The sequence below is a fragment of the Cetorhinus maximus genome, chromosome 1, assembly GCF_964194155.1.
Source record: "Cetorhinus maximus chromosome 1, sCetMax3.hap1.1, whole genome shotgun sequence".
Taxonomy (NCBI): domain Eukaryota; kingdom Metazoa; phylum Chordata; class Chondrichthyes; order Lamniformes; family Cetorhinidae; genus Cetorhinus; species Cetorhinus maximus.
In genome coordinates, this window is record NC_135879.1 from 159,061,325 (window position 1) to 159,084,819 (window position 23,495).

The window sequence follows — 23,495 nt, forward strand, 5'->3', positions numbered from 1 at the left end:
CTCTTGCTGCTTAGGCCCTTTTTCCCCAAGGCCCTTTGCCACCTGTGATGGGCCCTCCTTGTCCTCACCTGGATAAAAGCCATTACCAAGGTAGGGTCACCTGCAGCCTGCATCATCAACACCTCAATGGATGTGTGAATGAATTGAAGTGATAAATTTAATGAGCGTGTCCTTTACAGATTTCCCTCTATCTCAAAGCCAGCAGACTAGTGCTACGCCCTTTCACCTGGCCTCCATCTAGATATGGCATCCTCACCCCACCCCTTCCAGGTGAAGGATATCCTGGAGGACCAGAGATATGTGTTCCTCCTAATCATACATAACCATTGCTCTTAGATCAGGGTGATGAGAGCCATGTGCAAGAAGCCTCCCTCTGACACTGTTCCACTTGCCTCCACCACCCTCGAAAGTCAATAGCGAGACCATTGCCTTGGCAGCATTGAAAGACTAACCACATAAGCCCTTGTCAGCCATGACCATTCACTCGGGAGGATGGAGGTTTGGAGTTGTGAGTTTGCTGCCAGTCACCAGCTGTGCACCTTAGAGACATCCACCTCCCTCCCTCCCTTCATTCCCTGCCTCTGACAGCAGCCGATGGTAAAGTGCACAGAAGGTATGTCAGCTCCTGACCTTGCTGAGTTCTTGATATTATGAAACCCATGAGTTGGGAACAAACCTGCTGCAATGCAGGCTTCACCATAGAGAGGGGAACACAACTGAGCATGGTTCACATCCAGTTGCCTCATAATTATTAGGGTGTCCCTTTAGTCAGCCACTTGTGCTGACCTTGAACTCCACCCACCCAAAAGACTCTCCCCCCACCTTGAGTGATCTCACTGACTGACTAACTGCATGGTCAAGGGCAGATTGGAAAAATGGTGCACATCACTTTCCAGACTCGGTCCACCACCTTCTGTGCACCACCTGTCACCCACCAACTTCCCCCCATCACCTTGACCCACCCAATATCACCATTACTCTCTCCTCTGTCACCCTGGAACCTGCCCCTGTTATCCTGGTCCCTATCACGATCCATCTCCACATGCCTTCCCTCCCCCTCAAAGCCATAGCTCGTTACCCCCGTCCCATTGTCTGGGCCACCTGCCTAGTCCTTCTCGGAGACCTTCCCCTACCAGACTCTCACTCTGATCCTGCCACTCTATTTCACCCCACACCCCCTTCTGACTGTGACTGTTCCCTCTTATCACCAATACCCTGAGTTCATTCCCTAGAACCCCATAGTTGACACCACAAACTCTGCTCTCTAAGACACTCCATCCCCCCTTCCCCAACACTCTTCCCCCACTTCCCCGGATAGTCTACACCCCAATCCCTCAGACATTCTCTCTCCATCCCTGGATACTCTCCCCCCACCTTCCCTGGATCAACCACCCTCCCCTGACTTCCCCAAACACTCTTCCCCCCATTCCCTCAGACATTCTCTCTCCTTTCCCTGGACACTCTCCCCCTCCACCTTCCCCGGACATTCTCCCCACTTCCCCGGACACTCTGCCCTTAGCCCCCCTTTCCCGTTTAGCCTGCCAAGGTCCCCAAGAAGGCGAAAGCAGCATCTATGAACCTCATAGTCATGGAAGAGGTGAAGCTTGCACCTATAGAGTCGTAAAACTGAACCTTCTAATTTCTGACTGACTTAATTTGAAGGGCAAACTTAATTCCAGCAAGGTGGCCTTTTAATGAGTATATATGAGATGCTAATGTATGCAAATGGAGTTCCTGACATTGTTCAAAGTCAGGAGAACAAAATTCAAAGAGTTTATCCCGCTGTCGAGAAACAGACTTTGTGCCTCATGATAAATTGGGTGCCCCCATCATCTGGCAGGTCCAGAGGATTCTGTCTAAAGTTTCTCACAACAATTATGAAAATATATTCTCTAGCAGAGCTGAACTCTCTTTTCATCAGCTGTCAGTGCAAAATTGGGAAGAATTTTCCCCCCTGTCAGGTGGGGGGGAGTTCAGGAGCGGGCGCCTGCAGTCACGCCTCCGATCAGCGCCCACAATCAGGGACACGTCACCATTTTATGTGGGCGAGCCAATTAAGGCCCGCCCAGTGTGATGTCCGCCAGGAAGCGCTATGCACTTCCTGTGCAGCAGGCGGGGTGTGGGGGGGGATTCCCCGAGCCGAGAGTGCGCTCTTTCACGCTTGCTAGTGCTGCCTCAGGGAGATCGGTGCCAAATTTAAAAATGGTCAATGTACAAAAGTAAAATTTCCCTGACATGTCCATCACTTTTAATCAAGCTTTTATTAAATTTTTTAAAACCCTCATGAAACCTCATCCCACCAGTGGGTGAGGTTTCATGCTCTTTCTAAAGCCCTTAAGGTTGGACGGGCAGGTCCTTATTACTTGAATTAGTTTTTAAATGGCTTCAATAGGCCGTTGACAGATCGGTGAGCGCACAGTTGATTCAGCTGCACCCCCGCTGACCTGAAAATTGAAATGACGCAGGGTGACTTTGGGAGTTCCACCCGACGTCATCCCGCATCATTTTACGCGTCAGCGAGCGGGCCCCGCCCCCCCCCCAGTCACCGGCCTCAATATCCTGGCCATTGTAACTTGCATTCATTCTGCTGTCATTTCTTCCTTCCTTCTGACCCAAAGAGGAGGTACTGTCATTTTGAGCACCCGTAACAGCAATCATTTGTGCTCTGAATTTCCCTCATTCCCTGGGCCTAACCTGCACACAGTCGACAGCTATGCGTGTGCAGGCTGATGACCCTTCTGCTTTTCTTTCCTTGTTTAGAAATATTTGAACTCTGCTTTGTACCTCACAATAATAGAGAAATCTTCTGGCTGCAGTCTTACTATGTAAAGAATCAAGGTCAGACATCAGCAATCTACCATCCTACAGCACAGCATGTTGGATTTCTAATATGTGCCACCCCATGCTTTCCTTTTCATTGTGTACTTTTTCTTTAGACAATGCTTTTGTACTTGAGAAATGTGCAGCTGCTCACTTGTCAGTTGGTATCGGTGCAAGTGATTTTGCTGCATATTCGTATCTTCTAATCGATGAGCTAGCAAAGTGTTCTCACATGCGCCTTCTCACACTGGGGGGTCCACAGCCCCTTGGAGTGTTTTTCCAAAGATAATAAGTTCTTATAGCTGCTGTGAGAATATTGCTGAATGACATCTTGGCCCACTGTGGAAATTGCCGCTTGACCCTAGAGGCTCATGATCATTGGTCCACCATGTTGTCAAGGAGATGGTATCTGGTCTAAGTGGACGTAGTCTGCTCTGCTCATAAGTAATGGACAAGAGGAGAAGCAAGAGCTGATATAGCCTTCAACACCATCAGTCTCATCAGCACTCTTATCAGTGCCCTATTAACTTCGGTATAACTCTGCAACTTCAAGCATCGTCTACTAAGTTAAACAGAACTCCACCAACTTCAAAGAGAATCCCAATTTCATGATAATTCTGGCAATTTTAACACCAATTAACCAACTTCAGCCCACTAACCTCAACCACAGTTTACTAACTTCAGTGATTGTGCACCAACTTCAATAACACTCTACTAACCTAATAAATAAATAAAAGCATTGGGAGCAAGATAAATTACAAAAGGCAGGAAAAATCATTGCAAGTGCACACAATAAATACCAGATACGGATCATTTTCAAATCCAATTCTCCACATCTTGACTAAATTGTTGCTTAACATCAGCAACAAGTTTCAGATTAAACTAAGCAAAACAAAAAATTGATGCAAAATATATGTTTAATTGTAGAACTAATTTTTCTACAGAAAAAGTACTTGTGTTACAGGGAGGCTGAGCAATTTTTATAACACAGGAAGGGGGTGGGGTGTGGGGATGGGGAGGTGGAGTGGTGCGGGGGAGCCTCAGAACAAAAAAGGTTGAGAACACCTATTCAAATGTACTGTGTGACTGAGTTGTAGGATTTTGGTTTGCTGTGTTTCTCTGTCCAATGACATCTCAATCATCATTATAAGATGAAAAGAGAAGCACGAAGGCCCATCTCCTTTGTGAATGAGGCAAAAAAATCAGAGGATAAATCTATGACTCTATGCTGTTATAGGTGTTCTTGGAGATGCCTGCAAAGAAATTGCCTCCCCTTTTGGTCAGGGAATGCTGCATGAGTCAGAGAAACCAATAAAGGGAGAAAGAAATGACAGTAGAATGAAAATTAACGATTATATTGCATTTGTTTATTTTTACAGCAATTCAATTTTTGAGTCTGTAAGAAAGACCAGATTTATTTAATCTATGAGTTCAAGTCAATGCAGCTTTTAGGCTTTGGCCACAAGAAATAACTGAAAGCTCAATGATGGCTGCAGGACAACCATAAAAATAAATGTAAAGTTCCAGGTGCTGTGGGACAAATAGTATGATGTTCTACTTAGCGCTGTAATTAAACTACTGTTGAAAAAATTGCTTGGAGTACATCACGTTTAACATAGAATAAAATTTGTTGCTGTAAATGGAATGCTTTTAAAGCTTTTTCACATCATGAGATAGAAACAGCATGAGCAAAAAAGGACAAAAATGCAACCCTCTCCAACTTCCATACTGAACTATTACACATTAGGAAGCTATGTAAAGATGGGCACTTTTCTAGTAAGTGTCTTCTGCAGGGCTGTAAGGAATGTGATTTATTCAGACTCCAATTGTACACCATTTTAAACACAGTCAAAACAATCGTATTTTGCTAATAATTTTGGTGACATCAGGTTATCAAATTTTTTCATACTTTTGGATATTTTAGCTTATTCACTTGCGACATTTCTGTTGTATTTTATGGGATAGTTTCCACCTCTATAACAGCACTTGATTCTGTCTCACCTCAGCTCCTCTGCTGAAACTCTTTTGTCTTTGTTACCTCTGTTACTTCTAGACTTGACTATTCCAATGCAATTCTGGCTGACCTCCCATCTTCCACCCTCCATAAGCTTAAGGTAATCTAAAATTCTGTTGCCTGTATCCTAATTAGCACTAAGTCCCAATCACCCATCACACTGTGTTCGCTGGCTTACATTGACTCCTGGTTAAGTAACACCTTGATATTCAAATTTGCACCCATAATTTCAAATCCCTCTATGGCCTTGCCCTTTTCCGTCTATGTAACCTTCCCCATTCCTACAGCCCTCTGAGATACTGGTCCTCCTCAATTCTGACATCTTCTACATCACTGATTTTAATCGCTCCACCATTGGTGACTGTACATTCAGCTGCTGAGGCCCTAAGCTCTGGAATTTCCTCCCGAAATCTCTCCACCTCTCTACCTGTTTCCTCCTTTAAATCGCTGCATACAACCTGCATCTTTGATCAAGCTTTTGGTTATTTGCCTTAATATCTCTTTATGTAGTTTGGTCTTACATTTTACATAGGATTACGTAGGATGTATGGCACAGAAACAGGCCATTTGGCCCAACCAGTTAATGCCAGCATTTTGTTCCAATCAACCCTCCTCTTATCTTTCCTCCTCTAAATCTGTCATCATAACCATCTATTCCCTCCTCCCTCATATGTTTGTTTAGCTTCCCCTTAAATTCATGTACACTATTTGCTTCAACCATTCCCTGTAGTATTGAGTTCCACATGCTTACCACTCTTTGGGAAATGAGAGGAGAGTGCGAGAGGAGGACCCCGAGCCAGGCAATCAGCAGCGCCTAGAGGAGAGTGCAAGAGGGGGACCCTGAGACAGGCAGTCAGCAGCACTTAGCACCTAACATCACAGGGAAAACATAAGTTCATTGGTTGGTGAGAAACTATTGTTAGGGAGTGTCATCAAGTAGCTGAGAATTAGAAAAGCACATTCTTTTTAAAAGAAGGGACTACGTACATTTAAGTAAGAAACACAAGCATTAGGGAAATAAAGTTAAGTCGAGGCCAGGTAAAATAAAGTTGCATAAGTAAACCAAAGTAAAATAAAGTTGATGCAAGGGAAGTAAATTGAAGCCATGGCAAGACAGCTCGGTCATGTGGAATGCATGTCTTGTAATATGTGGGAAGTCGTGGATGCTACCAGTGTCCTAGACAACCATGTGTCCAGGAAGCTGCAGAACCTTGAGATTCAGGTTTCGGAACTTGAGCGGCGGCTGGGGTCAGTGGCAAATTCACGAGGCTGAGAGCTATGTGGATAGCATGTTCAGAGAGGTGGTCACACCGCAGGCCCGAAGCCTGAAGGCAGAAAGGGAATGGGTGACCATCAGGCAGTCCAAGAGAACCAGACAAGACTGCAGGATTCCCCTGGGTCTCGCTTACCAATTGGTTTTCCGTTTTTGATACTGGTGGGGGTACTGGTTCCTCGGAGGAGTGCAGTCAGTGCCAAGTTTGTGGCACCACAGGCAACTCTGCTATACAGGAGGGGAGAAAGAAGAGGGGAAGAGCAGTAGTAACAGGGGATTCGTTCGCTCAGAGAACAGACGGGCGTTCCTGTGGACGTGACTCCAGGATGGTATGTTGCCTCCCTGGTGCCAGGGTGAGGGATGTCACAGAGCAGCTGCAGGACATTCTTCTGGGGCAGGGTGATCAGCCAGAGGTCGTGGTCCACGTTGGTACCAATGACTTAGGTAAGAAAGGGGATGAGGTTCTGAAAGCAGACCTTAGGGAGCTAGGAAGGAGATTGAAAAGCAGGACCTCTAAGGCAGTCATCTCAGGGTTGCTTCCAGCCCCACGTGCAAGCGAATATAGAAATAGGGGGATTGAGCGATTGAACATGTGGCTGGAAAGCTGGTGTAGGAGGGAGAGCATCAGATTTCTGAGGCATTGGGACTGGTTCTGGGGAAAGTGGGACTTGTACAAGCCGGATGGTCTACACCTGAACAGGACTGGGATGAATACCCTCGCAGGGAGATTTGCTAGTACTGCTGTGGGAGTTGGGGGAGGGGATGATTTAAACTAGATTGGCAGGGAATGGGAACCTGAGGACAAATTCAGAGCAGGGAACAGGAGATGGAGTGACTGAAAGATAGAAGAAGCACAGGTTAAAAAAAGTACAGCACGGGAATTTGACAATGTTTAAAGATATATATGTAAATGCAAGGAGCATAGTAAATAAAACCAATGAACTGAGGGCACAGATGGACACATGGCAGCATGATATAATCGCTATAATGGAAACTTAGCTTGAGGAGGGGCAAAAATGGCAGTTCAACATCCCCGGATATAGAGTTTTCAGACAGGATAGGGAGGGGAATAAAATAAGTGGAGGTGTAGCATTATTGGTTTAAGAATCAATTACATCTGTGTGAAGGGATGGAGTACTAAATGAAGCATCAAATGAGGTCATATGGGTTGAGCATAGAAATAAAAAAGGGGCAGCCACACTGCTAGGAGTGTACTATAGGCCTCCAAATAGTAGAAGGGAGTTAGAAGAGCAAATATGTGGATAGATTCTGAGTGCAAAAATAATAGGGCAGTAGTCATTGGGGATTTCAACTGCCCTAATATCAATTGGAATACAAACAGTGTGAAGGACATAGAGGGCACAAAGTTCTAGAACTGCATTCAAGAGAACATTTTTAACCAGTATGCAACAAGCCCCATGAGAGGGGTGGCAATTCTAGATTTAGTCTTAGGAAATGAAGCTGGGCAAGTGGATGAAGTAGCATTTTGGAGATACTGACCATAATATAGTTAGATTTAGCATCATTATGGAAAAGGGCAAAGATAGAACAGGAGTAAAAGTTCTAAATTAGGGGAAGACAAAGTTTACAAAGCTGAGAGGTGAGCTGGCGAGAGTGGACTGGTTACAGCTATTAGGAGGAAAAGCTGTCAAATTAGTGGGAGGCATTCAAAGATGAGATTCTACGGGCACAGTGCAGATATGTCCCCACAAAGAAAAAGGATGGTACTGTCTAATCTAGAGCCTCCGGTTATCCAGAAGCATACAGGGTAAGATAAAGCAGAAAAAGAAAGCTTATGACAGTCACAAAAGACATAATACTGTAGAAAACCTAGAGGAGTATAGAAAGTACAGGGGTGAAGTAGAAGTGGAAATTAGGAAAGCAAAGAGAGGATACGAAAAAATATTGATGGGAAAAATCAGAGAAAATCCTAAGATGCTTTACCAGTCCATTAAGAGCAAGAGAATAACTAAGGATAAGGTAGGGCCTATCAGAGATGTATATGATAACTTGTAGGTTGATGAAGAAGATGTGGGCAGGGTTCTCAATGAGTACTTTGTCTCTGTCTTCACTAAGGAGAGAGATGATGCAGACATTCTAGTTAAAGAGGAGTGTGAAATATTAGATACAATAAGCACAGTGAGAGAGGAAGTACTGGAGGGGCTGGCATCTTTGAAGGTGGATAGATCACCAGGGCCAGATGGATTGTATCCCAGGCTGTTGAAGGAAGCCAGGGAGGAAATAACAGATGCTCTGAGGGTCATTTTCCAACCCTCACTAGATATAGGCGAGGTCCCAGAGGATTGGAGGTCTGCGAACATTGTACCATTATTTAAAAAGTGATAGGCCAGAATATTATCGGCTAGTCAGTCTGACTTCAGTGGTGGGAAAATTATTGGAAATAATTCTGAGAGACGAGATAAACTGTCGCTTAGAAACGCACAGATTGATCAGGGATAGTCAGCATGGTTTTGTTAGGGGAGGTCGTGTGTTACTAATTTAATAGAATTTTTTGAGGAAGTAACAAGGAGGATTGTTGAGGGTAGTGCAGTGGATGTTGTCTACACGGATTTCAGTAAGGCATTTGATAAGGTCTCATATGTCAGACTGGTCAGGAAAGTGAGATCTTATGGGATACAGGGGAAGATGGCAGGTTGGATCCAAAATTGGCTCAGTGACAGGAAACAAAGGATAATGATCGATGGATGTTTGTACGAATGGAAAACGGTTTCCAGTGGAGTTCTACAGGGCTCACTGTTGGGCCCATTGCTGTTTCTTGTATATATTAATGATTTAAGCTTAAATGTGGGAGGCATGATTGGGAAATTTACAGATGACACACAAATTGGCCATGTAGTTCATAATTAAGAGGATAGCTGTCGACTCCATAATGGTATCAATGGTTTGATTGAGCGGGCGGAGAAGTAGCAAATGGAATTCAATCGGGAAAAGTGTGAGGTAATGCATGAGGGCAAGCAAAGCAAGAGAATGCTCAATAAATGGGAAGTTATTGATAGGGATTGAGGAAGTGAGAGACCTTGGAGTGCATGTCCACAGGTCCTTGAAGGTGGCAGGACAAGTACACATGGCGGTCAAGAAAGCATATGGAATGCTTTCCTTTATTGGGCGAGGTATTGAATACAAAAGCAAGATGATGGAACTGTATAAAATGTTGGTTAGGCCACAGCTGGAATTTTGTGTACAGTTCTGGCCACCACATTACAGGAAGGACATAATTGTTCTGGAGAGAGTGCAGAGGAGATTTACAAGAATGTTGTCAGGACTTGAAAATTGCAGCTATGAGGAGAGATTGGATCGGCTAGGGTTGTTTTCCTTAGAACAGAGTAGGCTAAGGGGGTGACCTAATTAAGGTGTACAAAATTCTGGACAGGATAGACAGGAAGGACTTTTTTCCCTAGCTGAGGGGTCACTTACCAGGGGGCATAGATTTAAGGTGATTGGTAGAAAGATTAGAGGGGATATGAGGAAAATCTTTTTCACCCAGAGGGTGGTGGGCATCTGGAATTCACTGTCTGAGTTGGTGGTTGAGGCTGAAATGCTCAACTCATTTAAAAGGTACCTGGATCTGCATCTGAAGCACTGTAACCTGCAAGGCTACGGACCAGGTGCCGGAAAGTGAGATTAAAGTGAGCAGCTAGTTTCTTTTTTCTCCTTTTTGGCTGGCGCAGACATGATGGGCTGAATGGCCTCTTTCTGCACCTAAATAGTTCAATGGTTAAGTGTTCTTCTGAATTCCCTATTGGATTTCTTGGTGGCTATCTTAAATTGATGGCCTCTAGTTTTGCCCTTCATCACAAGAGGAAATATTCTCCCTGTATTCGCTCTATCAAAACATTTCATAATTTTAAAAACCTCACCTAGACCAGCATTCAGCCTTTTCTCAAGAGACCAGAGACCCAGCCTGTCAGCCCTTTCCTAATATGTACGCTCACGCATTTCTGGTTTCATCCTTGCAAATCTTGCCTGCACCCTCTCCAGTGCACCTATATCCGTTTTTTAATATGGTGACCAAAACTGCACACATTGTTCTTTGAGTATTGTTTAACCATGGTTCGATGCATACTTTGTTTCATAATGCCACTGTGCACCACCTCGGGATGTTTTGCTGTTAAATATAAGTTACTGATGTAAGGTTTTCAGTGAATTGTATTGTTTTTGCTTCATCGACAAATATGCTGTTGGCATAATGCAAATTCTAGAAAAGGAGGGTGAAATATACACTATTCTCAAAAAAGTGGTGTGGAAATCTTACTATGATTTTTTAAAAATTGCACAATAAGGTCAGTTGCTGCTATCATGAGCTGTTTTTACAGCGTGTGGTGACCACATTGCTGTCCCATGATAAATGTTGGTTGCAATCTTAATCTTAATTTTCAAAATAATCTTTGAACTCACAGCTGGTAGGGACATGCTGCCATGTCTGCTTTCACAGAGTGCTGGCATCCTGACATCAGCAACAAGTGAAGTTGTGTTGTCTGAAACATCCAGGGACTCATTCTGTAGCCCTTTTGATTGGGTTTTGGCTGCAGGCACCAAGTGTCTCAGAAGCTATGCATCCAGTGAGAGATTCAGATCATTTAAAATCAATGGTAGAGTAGTGGTATCAGTAAGCAGGAGGCCGGTAATTTCCTCCTTGGGCACAAACTGAAGGTTGCACCAAAATTGTACTCAATGTTGCAACTATTTTTCCAATGTTGAGTTGCGCCCAAGTATTCCACCAATCTGATTAGAGCAGGCCCAGACATGAAATGGGCACATATGGACAGAAATCAGTGTAAAGATTGGGACCCAAGGAATTCCTACATCAGTACATTTCTTCTTTGAGTTTTAAAATTTAAAAAATTCAATTTCCTTCTCCATCATACATATCAGATAAAGTGGACCAGAAATTTGTCCTGGGTAGTGGTGCAAAACAGACATTATCAGATCATAGGAACATAGGAACAGGGTTAGGCCATTCAGTCCATCAAGCCTGCTCCGCCATTCAATTAGATTACAGCTGATCATCTACTTCAATACTGCAGACAGTGTGCCACATCAGAAGGTGGGAAAGTTATCTGGACACTTTGCTCTAGGAGACACCCCTCAGATTAGGTCATTCAAACTTGGTCTGTGATCAAGGACGGGAGGGTGTGACTGCAAGTGAAGCAGGTATGGGGACCCGGGAGGTAGTGATTGAGGAGCCTTGGCCCCTGCAACAGTTATGAGGTTCTTGCAAGCTGTGTGGATGAAAGCGGGACTGCAGGGAGGATAAGCCAACTGACCACAGCATTGTGGTACAGGGAGCCATTCAAGTGGGGGGAGGAAATAGGAATGTAGTAGTGGTAGGGGACAGTATAATTAGGGGGACAAATCCTGTTCTCTGCAGCTGTGAGTGAGAGTCCCGAAGGCTGTGTTACCTGCCCAGTGCCAGGGTTAAGGACATCTCCTCAGGCTGGAGAAGAACTTGGAGTGGGAGGGGAGGGATCCAGTTGTCGTCGTCCACATTGGTAACAACGACATTGATAGGACTAGAAAGGAGGTTCTGCTGAAAAAATTTGAACAGTTAGGAGCTTAATTAGAAAGCAGAACCTCCAAGGTAATAATCTTGATATTACTACCTGAGCCACGGGCAAACGGGCATGGCGTGAATCAAGTCAAGGAGTTAAATGCGTGGCTCAAAGATTGTTGTGGGAGGAATGGGTTTTAGTTCACGGGGCACTGGCACCAGTACAGGGGTAGAAGGGAGCTGTTCCGGTGGGATGGGCTTCACTTGAACCATGCTGGGACCAGTGACCTGGCGAATCAAATAACTTCGGCTGTCAAGAGGGCTTTAAACTAAATAGCGGGAAGGGTGGATGAGTTCTGGAGCGGGGCTATGTAGGCTTACAAAGCAAAAGGATATGGCAGCATTACAGGGCAACTATTTAGGTATTGATACCCAGAGTATGACAGGAAGGGACAGAGTGTATAAACATAAAAAAAACAGCAGCAAATAGGGTCAAAAGGGGGGGAAAATGGTAAAAAGGCAAAATGATTGGCTCTTTACTTAAATGCACGTAGTATTCAGAACAAAATAAATGAATAACGGCACAAATAGCGGTTGATGGTTGGCTTATCCCCTTTCTAGACGTTAAAGGTATGATCTTATGGCCATTAGGGAGATGTGGTTACAAGGAGATCAAAGCTGAGAACTAAATATTCAGGGGTATGTGACTTTTCGAAAGGAGAGGCAGTAAGGAAAGGGTGGTGGGGTAGCTTTGTTAGTACGAGATGGAATAAGTTCAATGGCAAGAAATGATCTTGGATCGGCAGATGTAGAATCCATATGGGTGGAGTTTAGAAATAACAAGGGGAAGAAGACACTGGTGTGAGTAGTCTATAGGCCCTCTAACAGTAGCTATACTGTAGGACAGAGAATAAATCAGGAGATAATGGGGACATGTAAAAAAGGCAGTACATTAATCATGGGTGACTTTAATCTTCATGTAGATTGGGAAAATCAAATTGGCAGAGGTAGGCTTTTGCAAGAATTCATAGAGTGTATTGGGGACAGTTTCCTAGAACAATATGTTGTGGATCTTACCAGAGATTAGGCTATTTTGGATCTGGTAATGTGTAATGAAGCAGGTTTAATAAATGATCTCAGAGTAAAGGAACCCCTAGGAAACAGTGTCCATAACATGGTATAATTTAGCATTCAGTTTCAGAGTGAGAAACGTGGGTCGGAAACAACTGTGCTAAACTTAAATAAGGGTAATTACAAAGGAATGAGGGAAGATTTGGCTGGAGTGGACTGGGAAAGGAGTTTAGCAGAAAAGACGGTTGATAAACAATGGCAGGCGTTTAAGAAAATAGTTCATGACTCACAACAAAGATACATCCCAGTGAGGAAGAAGGATTCTAGGATGGGTGTAAACCAACCATGGTTAACTAAGAAGTTAAGGATAGTATCAAATTGAAAGAAAAAACATACAATGTGGCAAAGATTAGTGGTAAGCCAGAGGATTAGGAAAGTTTTAAAAACCAATAAAAGATAACCAAAAGAATAAAGAGAGAAAAAATAAACTTGGGTGAGAGTCAACCAGCAAGTAATATAAAAAGGGACAGTAAGAGCTTCTTTAAATATATAAAAAGGAAGAGAGAGGCCAAAGTGAACATAGGCCCCTTAGAGAATGAGGCTGGGGAAATAATAATGGGGAACCAAGAAATGGCAGAGGAGTTGAACAAATGCTTTGCAACGGTCTTCAAGGTAGAAGATGCTAATAGGATTCCAAAAATACTAAATAATCAAGGGGTAAAAGTGGGGGGGAGGAAATAAATACCATAGCTATCACTAGAGAAAAAGTACTATGGAAGCTAATGGGGCTGCAGGCCGATAAGCCCCCTAGACCTGATGGGTTGCATCCTAGGATATTAAAGGAAGTAACTACACAAATTGTGGATGCACTGGTAGTAATCTTCCGAGAAGCCTTTGATTCTGGAAAAGTCCCAGAAGATTGGAAAACTGACAAAAGGGAGGGAGACAAAAAACAGGCAACTATAGGCCAGTTAGCTTAACATCTGTCATTGGGAAAATGTTAGTCTATTATAAAGGATGTAATAGCAGAGCATTTAGAAATGCATAATATGATCAAGTTGAGTTGGCATGGCTTCATGAAGGGGAAATCACACTTGACAATTTTATCAGAATTCCTTGAGGAGGTAACAAGCAGAATAGATAAAAGGGAACTAGTAGATGTAACATAATTGGATTTCCAAATGCATTTGATAAGGTACCGACAAAAGGCTACTTAATAAGATAAAAACCCATGGTGTTGGAGGTAGTGTATTAGCATGGATAGAGGATTACCTAACTAATAGTAGACAGAGGGAAGAATTTTCCCCCCATTCGGGGGGGAAGTTCAGGGGCGGGCACGCCTCCGATCGGCACCCCCGATTGGGGGCGCTCCACCATTTTATGTGGGAGGGTCAATTAAGGCCCGGCCATCGTGACGTCCACCAGGAAACGCTATGCGCTCCCTTTGTAGGTTGGGGGGGTGGATTCCCTAAGCCAAGAGTGCACTCATTCGCTCATGCGTGCAAAAGAGCGCACTCATCTCCCTGAGGCTAAGTGCTGCCTCAGGGAGATCGGCACCAAATTCAAAAATGTGAAATATAGAAAAATAGAGTTTCCCTGACATGTCCCCTCATGACACTGTCACATGAGTTGGGACATATCCATCACTTTAAATTTCGATTAAATTTTTAAAAAATTTAAATGAAACCTCATCCTGCCAGTGGATGAGGTTTCATGCTTTTTTTGAAGCCTGCCAGGGCTCACAACCTGCCCACCAACCTTAAGGTTGGACGGGCAGGTCCTTTAAGTACTTCAATTAGTTTTTAAATGGCCTCAATAGGTCGTTGACAGGTCGGCGGGTGTACACTGATTCCGCTGCGCCCCCACTGACCTGAAAATTGAAATGACGCGGGGTGACGTCAGGCATTCTACCCCGCCTCCCACTCGCTGAACTCAATATCCTACCCAGAGAGTTGGGATAAGGGGGGCATTTTCAGGATGGCAACTTGCAACTAGTGGAGTGCCACAGGGATCAGTGCTAGGGCCACAATTATTTATAATATATATTAATGACTTAGATGAGGGAAGTGAATGTATTATCACCAAGTTTGCAGATTACACAAAAATAGGTAGGAAGGCAATCAGTGAGGATGATATAAAGAGGGATATAGACAGGTTAAGTGAATGGACAAAAACTTGACAGATGGAATATAATGTGGGAAAATGTGAGGTTATGCACTTTTGCAGGAAGAATAGAGGAGCTGAATATTATTTAAAAGGAGAAAGAGTGCAGAAAGCTACAACACAGAGGGATTTGGAAGTCCTCATGCATATATCCCCCAAAAAGCTAACATACAAGTTCAGCAGGTAATAGGGAAGGCAAATGGAATGTTGGCCTTTATTTCAAAGGGAATGGAGTATAAAATAGGGAAGTCTTGCCAAAACTATACAAGGCACTAATTAGACCACACCTAGAATACTGTGAACGGTTTTGGTCCCCTTATCTAAGCAAAGATATACTGGCATTGGAGGCAGTCTAGAGAAGGTTTACTAGATTGACCCTGGGTATGGAAGGATTTTCTTATGAGGAGAGGTTGAGTAGGTTGGGCCTGTACTTATTGGAGTTTAGAAGAATGAGAGGTGATCTTATTGAAACATAAAAGATTCTTAGGGGGCTTGACAGGGTAGGTGCTGAGAGGTTGTTTCCCCTTGTGGGAGAGTCTAGGACCAGATGGCATAATCTCAGAGTAAGGGGTCGCCCATTTAAGACAGAGATGAGGAGGAATATCTTCTCTCACAAGGTAGTGAATCTGTGGAATTCTTTACTACAGAGGGCTGTAGAGGCTGGGTCATTAAGTATATTTAAAGCTGAGATAGACAGATTTTTATTCAGCAAGGGAATCAAGGGTTATGGGGAAATGGCAGGAAAGTAGAGCTGAGGATTATCAGATCAGCCATGATTTCATTGAATGGCGGAGCAGACACGATGGACCGAATGGCCTACTTCTGCTCCTACCTCTAATGGTCTTATGGTCTAAAGCCACTTTAATGCGCTATCCCCATATCTCTTGGTGTCGTTAGTCTCCAGAAGTCTATCTATTTATGTCTTGAACATGTTCAATCGTTGCGCTTCTGCAGCCCTCTGGGGCTGAGAATTCCAAAGATTCACTGTCCTGTAAGTGAAAAAATTCTCAGTCTTAAATGACCTGCTCTTTATCCTGAGACTGTGTCCTCTGATTCTAGACTCACCAGCCAGGGCAAACATCTTATCTACATCCATCCTGTCATGTACTGCATGAATTATGTAAGTTTGAATAAGATCACCTCTCATTCTTCAAAACTCTAGAGAATACAGGCCCAGTTTCCTCATTCTCTCCTCATAAGACAATCCCACCATCCCAGGGATTAGTCTGTGAACCTCCATTGCACTCCCTCTATGGCAAGTAAACCTTCCTTAGATAAGGAGACCAAAACTGTACTCAATACTCCAGGTGTGGTCTCACCAAGGCTCTGTACGATTCCAGAAAGATATTTTTATTTCTGTACTCAAATCCCCTTGTGACACAGTCCAACATACCATCTGCCTTCCTTATTGATTGTTGCTGGCTTTTAGTGACTCATGAACAAGGACACCCAGGTCCCTTTTGACACCAACACTTCCCAACCTCTCACCATTTAAGAAATATTCTCTCTTTCTGTTTTTTCTTCTAAAGTAGATAACTTCACACTTATTCACATTATATTCCATCTGCCACATTCTTGTCTATTCACTTAGCCTGTCCAAGTCTGCTTGAAGCCTCCTTGCATCCTCCTCACAACTCACATTCTCACCTAGTTTTATGTCATCAGCAAATTTGGAAATATTGGTCTCCATATCCAAATCATTTATATAGATTGTGAACAGCACTGATCTTTGCAGTACCCCACTAGTAACAGCCTTCCATCCTGAGAATGACCCGTTTATTTCTACACTCTGCTTTCTGTCTGTTAACCAATTATCAATCTATACCAGTATATTACCCCCCAATCCTATATGCTCTAATTTTGTTTGCTAACCTCCTCTGTGGGTCCTTATCTGAAAATCCAAACACACCACATCCATTGGTTCTCCTTTATCAATGATGCAAGTAACATCCTCAAAAAACTCCAACAGGTTTGTCAAACATGATTTCCCTTTCATAAATCCATGTTGACTCTGCCCAATTTTACCATTACTTTCTAGGTGTCCAGTTATTGCATCCTTTATAATAAATTCTAACATTTTCCCCACTACCGACGTCAAACTAACAGATCTGTTGTCCTCAGTTTTTGCTCTCCCTTCTTAAACCTTTGCTATTTTCCACTCTGCAGGAGCCTTTCCAGGATCCATAGAATTTTGAAAAATAACAGTGCATCCACTATCTCTCTAGCCACCTTCTCCAATACACTGATTTGACCACCCATTATCCACAGCACCCGATATTCAGGTGCATGCAGTCAATGGAATTAAATGTGTAGAACAGGCAGCCGGTGTGATATCACAGATTTTGCGCGACTGCCCTAGTCGACCTTCTACCCTAGGATATTTAAGAACCGCATGCAGGAAAGATATTAAATTTTTAAGTCACTTATACTTCACCATAAAAGCAACAAATAATGTTGTAAGTTGCAGTGAGGATGCATTTTATAAAAGTACATAAAAAACTGCAACTAAAAGAGCAGTAAATTCATTTTGTTTCCTGCTGTGAATGAAATAAAATCTGAACAATGTTGACACATCTACCCCAAACAAGCGCAACTGTAGTACTCACAATTGAGAGCTGGGAGCATGGCTAATTTTGTGGGAACAGCTTGTTCAGATTGAATGTTTAATAGATGGATGTAAAAGATTGAGGTGACAATCATTATATTTTGGAGTTATGTGTGTAACTCACTTATGCTCAAAATTCCATGACATGTTAAGCCATGTAATTGGTTTGTTTCCAGATAACAAGTACATTACGAGTGATACTGCGCCATACTGTCAGATTGTGTTGAATTTTGACCCAGAGCTTTGCTAAACATTCTACTGAACTCTGAAGACCGATGACAATTTGTAAATACCATGTCTTACTGGCTGCTGAATTTAATCTGGCAAGTCTACATTGGTGGTATCACCAGTTAGCACATTTACAGCTGGTGGCACCAGCACAATAAAAATGTGGCTGCTGGTGTTAAAAACTTTATTCTGATCAACTTGCCACTGCATTCTTTCCTAGGAAGTGTGCAGAGAGCTCTGGTGCCTTAGCAAGAGCAATCGATGTGTGACCAACAGCATTCCTGCTGCTGAAGGTACCCTGTGCCAGACAGGAACTATTGAAAAGGGGGTAAGTACCCTTTTAAACTCTGTTTGCTCAGAACTTTCACACAAATGCTGCAAGAGTACGTTAAACCCCATTGCCATAATGAGAAACAGTTGACTGATTCACATGGTTGTAAATGTATTTGCAACAGAGCTCTATTAAGGTTTTCACCCAGGGTGATGTTGCTTTTCTCAGTTGAAGTACTGACTGTGCTATATGTTTGGACTGCTTGTAGTAAAGCATTTCTGTTACATTTAATAAGTTACACATACATGTTAAGAAACAGAAATCAACTAATCAACATCAGATGCCACCAATGCATTTTTAAATCTGATAGGATAAGGATTATAGATCGATCTCAGCAACTGTTTCCACTGGTCTTCATGCACATAATTGAAGAGATAAGCATGTAATATGACAGCCTCTACACACCAATTTTTACACCACACCAGATTCAATTGTGAATAAAGCTGGAAGTAAAAGTAATAGAGATAGTTTTAAAGTTTTGACACATCTTGATGTGAAAGCAGAATCATGACAACAGGTCAAGCCCATCTCTTAAAATTTAAGCTGTGCAAGCTGTCTGAGCCAAAACTGAATTTTTCCTTATTTGGAGTTAGAGAAGTTTGGATTGTTCCCTTTCTCCTTCAGTAACAATATGGAAAGGTGAAAATGAGGAGGAGACAAAAGCAATATCAGATTAGGCCAAGTTTTAGCTGAATCAAGCCAAGTCAACAATTTTGGGCTCTATATTTGTCCTAATTCTGTCACAATAGTTCCTGCTTACTTTTTTGAGCTATAAGGACTCTCTACGGTGCAGTGTGCGTTTCAGTGGGCATATAGTGTTATTGAAAGTTTAGTAGTACTTGAACTGTGCCTGGCAGGCAGCTGTCTTTTTGAAAATGATTGAAGCCGCTTCACCATAACTAATGATATCGCCAGACCAAGTGTATAAACAAACTGGAAAAAATGCTTTCCCTTCCAATCTTCTCTTCTTGTTCTTCAACTTTGCACATTAGTCATATTTTCTGTAATATTTTAATGCTTTTGGAAGCAGCACCTCAAATTTTATTTACCTTTTCACAAGGAGGACATGGGTAAACATTGCGCTGGCAGACTTTGAGAAATGTCAGATAGGTCTTGGGATATGAAACTCGGAAAGCTTATCAAAGCCTGGAAAAATTTATTGAAGAAGTACAAGAAATTTATTAACAATTTTCCAAACAAATTTAATGACAAATGTGATTAAAATGCAAATGTAAGTAAATAAATGGGTTTGTGTACACTGGAACAAGGAACTGAGTATAGCAAATTGACTGGAAGAGATGATCTGCATTCTCATGTTTCTGATGGAACCTCAAAGTGCAGTGAAACTAAACAGTTTGGCCTAGAAAATTTCTTAGGCTCATTTGCAGGCCTGAAATGGTTGGAACACCAGGGACTGGATTGTAGAAGCAGTTCAGGATTAGTTCATGTTGCCAGTTCAGTGTCATGATCCCGACCTGAGACATTTTTGGAGAGGCCAGGTTGGCGGGCAGCCAGTTGAGGACAATTAGCCCAATTACAGGGCCTATTAAGGTCCCATTCCTACTCCAACTGGGATTTCCAGTCAGTAATGTGGGCAAGAGACATCGGCCCAGGCCACATGGCAGGCACATGGGAGGAAAGTGGGAGTTGGCCATGATTAATCCCACGAGGGACCTGCCACCTACTTCAACGATGGCCAACTGGCCACAGCTGCAGCCATTGGCCTGTCCGTGGAGGGTTTGTCTCTCCATGATCATAGCCAGCCAGCTGTGGCCATCTTAAATATAAAAAAAAAACGTATCTCTTCTTCAGCAGCTCCCCTCGTTGATATGCCCTCTCTTTCTCCATCACAAAACTGCAGCTCCCACCTTGGTCTGAATAGCCTGCTGTAAGAAGTGCCAGTGACCAATTTCATAGGACAATGTCCCATGCCCCAAGGATGCCTGAAGTTCTTCAAGACACCGTATTAGCCTTAGATGTTATTCGGCCATCTGGATGGCTTCCTTGAACAGGTGTTAGGCCACTGGCTTATGCTAATGGGTGTTGCACATCTGTTTAAAAATCCCTCTGCAAGATTAGTCAGCGCTGTGTGGAGCAGGAGCCAGGCTTTCTCCTCGCAGGTTTTCCAGTGACTGCATGGTCTAACCAGCAACTGACAACTAAAAGGCAGATTTAATTTTTATTTGACTTCCTGCCTCCACAGCACCACTGTGGACTATTGCTGACCAATGATCACTCCTACTATTCTCCTAACCCTCTCTCAGGAATTACTCCAGGGCCGATGCCAATGAGGTAGCCGGCCAAAATTGAATTCCAGTACACTCTATGATGAGCTGCCTCTGGAACCCAACAGCAGTCCGCAGCTTTCTGGAAATTTGCTGATGAGAGCTGAGGCACGATTTTGAGTGATCCTTGCACCTAGGGATTTCGTGCATGCTCCTAGGCCTGGGATTTCAATTCTGAGTCAGGAATCTGGCTGCCGGTTCACTTCTGAACCCTGACCCTATAAGCGAGATGCAGACTTGGCCACCCAGATTTTTAAAGGGCCAGACTTATTAATGGCAGGGAGCGGGCTTGCCATCCACTTACGGAGGGAAGGCAGGCTCTAGAAACCGATGGGGCAATGGGAGGCCCTCTTGCACTGGCAATTCAGCAGCCCCCCACGTTGATATACCCTCTCTTTCTCCATCACAAAACTGCAGCTCCCACTTTGGTCTGAACAGCTTGCTGTTAAAACAATTAACCGAATCTTAAAACCCTATTCAGGTAGTTATGGAGGAGTTATTGCATTTTTGATCTCGTTTTACATCTGAAAATTGGGTCCAATTTCTGGACAGTGCAATCCTGGGGGATGGCGGGGGGTCGAGGTTGGGAGGTGGGGGGGGTACGCCAATAGCAGGCTGCTTTTTAAGAGCTTTCTGCTTGCCCAGTTTGCTTACAGTTGCTTGTGTTTTAACCTAACATGCCTGGGTTGGACCTTCGATTTATCCTCGCACAATTTTCAGCATCATTGGAGCAATTATTTTGTAAAATTGGCCATTGGACCCAAATGTGCTGTGTTCTTGCTGGGCATGTTAAATTAACACTGGTGCCCAAAACAGTCCTTCAAAAGTAATCGATTGGCTATGAATTGCTTGATGTAACTTGAGGACATGGTAAGGTGCGGTATAAGGCCAAGCTTTTCTTCCTTTGCAGCAAATATATGATGAGATTCACTATACAATAACTCCTCTATAACTACCTGAATAGGGTTTTAAGATTTGATTAGTTGTTTTTACAGCAACTATTAAGAGGTTTTTGACCAAGAAAATTCACTGTAAAATAAAAACCACTGACAACTTGTCAATCACCAGTCATATTTCATAACTTACAAATAAAACCTATGGACTGAATCTTACCTCCGATAAACAGGTGAGCTTGGGGTCATGTCAGATGTTAAAATGCAAAAATCTATAACAGGCACTGGTCTGATTTTAACAGATAGGACCAAGGGTGGGTGACCAATCCAGTCGAGGGAAGCAAATATTTTAATGTAGTTGCCTGGCTTCATTTTAATATTCATTCTATTTTTAACTAATTTTGGCTAGGAAACCCAACAGCTCAAGGAGGAACAAAGGGCTAAAACCAGAAAGTAACTGCCTTGACATAAGAGCATAAAAAATAGAAACAGGAGCAGGCCATGCAAGGCCTGCGAGCCTGCTCTGCCACTCAGTAAGATCATGGCTGATCTTCTATCTCATCTCCACCTTCCTACATTATCCCCATATCCCTTAATTATCTCAGGGCGGAATCGTCCCAGATTTGCACTATGTGCGGTAGCAGGCAGGGAAAACTACATTTTACCCACTGGCCGCAATGGCGGCTTCTCACACCATATTGTCCCAAACCCACCTCATAATTATGCATTCATAAGAAACAAACCGTTTCGATGTCAGGTAGGCTCCCATTCACCCGCCACTCTTCACCCCAGCAATTCATCACGACGGGCGCCACATTTAAAGTGCAGCCGTGCACACACCTCTCAGTGTTCCCAGCCCAGGACTGCTGCACAGAAGACAGGATGGCCCCAAAAGGCAAAAAGACTGCAGCCTCCCGGTTTAGTGAAATGTCCCTCGAGAGCCTTTTGGATGCCATAGAGGCCCACCATGATGTCCTCAATGCCACTCTGGCCACAGGAGAGGCAGCAGCATCACCAATCCAGCATGGGAGGCAGTGGCAGCGGTGGTCAGTGCCAATGCTCTGCAAAAGAGGATAGCCACCCAGTGCCACTACAGGATGAATGGTCTCATCCGTTCCGCCAGGGTAACTCACTCTTCTCATCACTCTCAGCTCACACACTGACAAACCCATCACCCATTCACAGGGATCTCACACCTCAAGGAACAACACCACTAACTCTCACACACACCCTCACATCTCCATCAGGATCATATCCTCTGGAGCTCGCATCCTCATCCCGTCCATGTCTCCGCTCACCACACAAACATTCCACACAGTACGAAATGTCCTGCTCACACTCTCTCCATCTGTTTTCATGCAGGAGAAGCTGGCTCACATCAACACGAAGAGGTCCCAGACTGGGGGTGGTGTGGCCCACATTAGGCCCCTCACTCAGTTTGAGGAGCGTGCCATCGCACAGACTGGTGAGGACATGGACTGTGCCTGTGGTGATGGTGAGGTCGATGGCAAACACCCTCGTGAGGATCCTGCATCACATCATCCCTTTCTCAATGCAAATGTGAGTGCTCTCTCTCCTGCTTTTGGCTCTGCTGACATGCACTAATTATCTCTACTTTGGTTCCCAGGGAGCTCTGCCAAGCGACCAACACCCTCAGCCAGCCAGTCCCTCAACTCCATCCATGTCCTCATCTCCAGCCAAGAGGACATCTCCTCCATTGAAGAGCTGGAAATAAGCAGCCTGGAAGACCTGTCACACAGGCTTACCCACACCCTGCACCAGCGCAGAGACACACACCTCGGTGGGACCTAGATCTAGAGCAGGCTCGGGTTCACAACCTGGTGGTCATCGCATGGACATGTGTCCACAGCAGGAGGAGGCAGGTTCAGTCGAGCTCCCTGGCATTCAGAGGACTGCAGCGGAAGAGGCATCTGTGAGGTCTGAGTCAGATGACGAACCTCTGGATTCGGCCTTTCAACTCATTGTGGAGACTCAGCAGAAGGCGGGGGAACATCATGCAGAGCTGTTGGAAGCCCTCAACAGAGCGGCACTCTAGTCAGAGGAGTGCAGAGGATGGCGGACACCATGGAGACCCTGATCCAGCAGAACGCGGAGATGCGCACACACCTGCACTCCATCGTGGGAGCCATGGGTGAGTCCCTACAGTGGCAACATAAGGGGGAAATGGGGCACCTTGACATCCGTCCAGGTTTCCTTTTCCCTCAAGGAGTCAGGCCGGGGCCCTCGGGCACCCAAACGGAGGAGGAGCAGCAGCTGGACACCCCTGGATTATTCACTCAGGA

The 23,495-nt window shown here is 44.1% G+C and overlaps 1 protein-coding gene across 2 annotated transcripts in view; it reads left to right on the forward strand.

The window, feature by feature from the left end:
- adamts6 (ADAM metallopeptidase with thrombospondin type 1 motif, 6) overlaps positions 1 to 23,495 on the forward strand; it is a 338,642-nt gene that overhangs the window by 198,481 nt on the left and 116,666 nt on the right. For both annotated transcript variants that reach the window (XM_078548849.1, XM_078548859.1), the window contains exon 12: positions 17,904 to 18,011. In XM_078548849.1, coding sequence (XP_078404975.1) covers positions 17,904 to 18,011 — 108 coding nt within the window. The remainder of the gene's footprint in view (positions 1 to 17,903; positions 18,012 to 23,495) is intronic.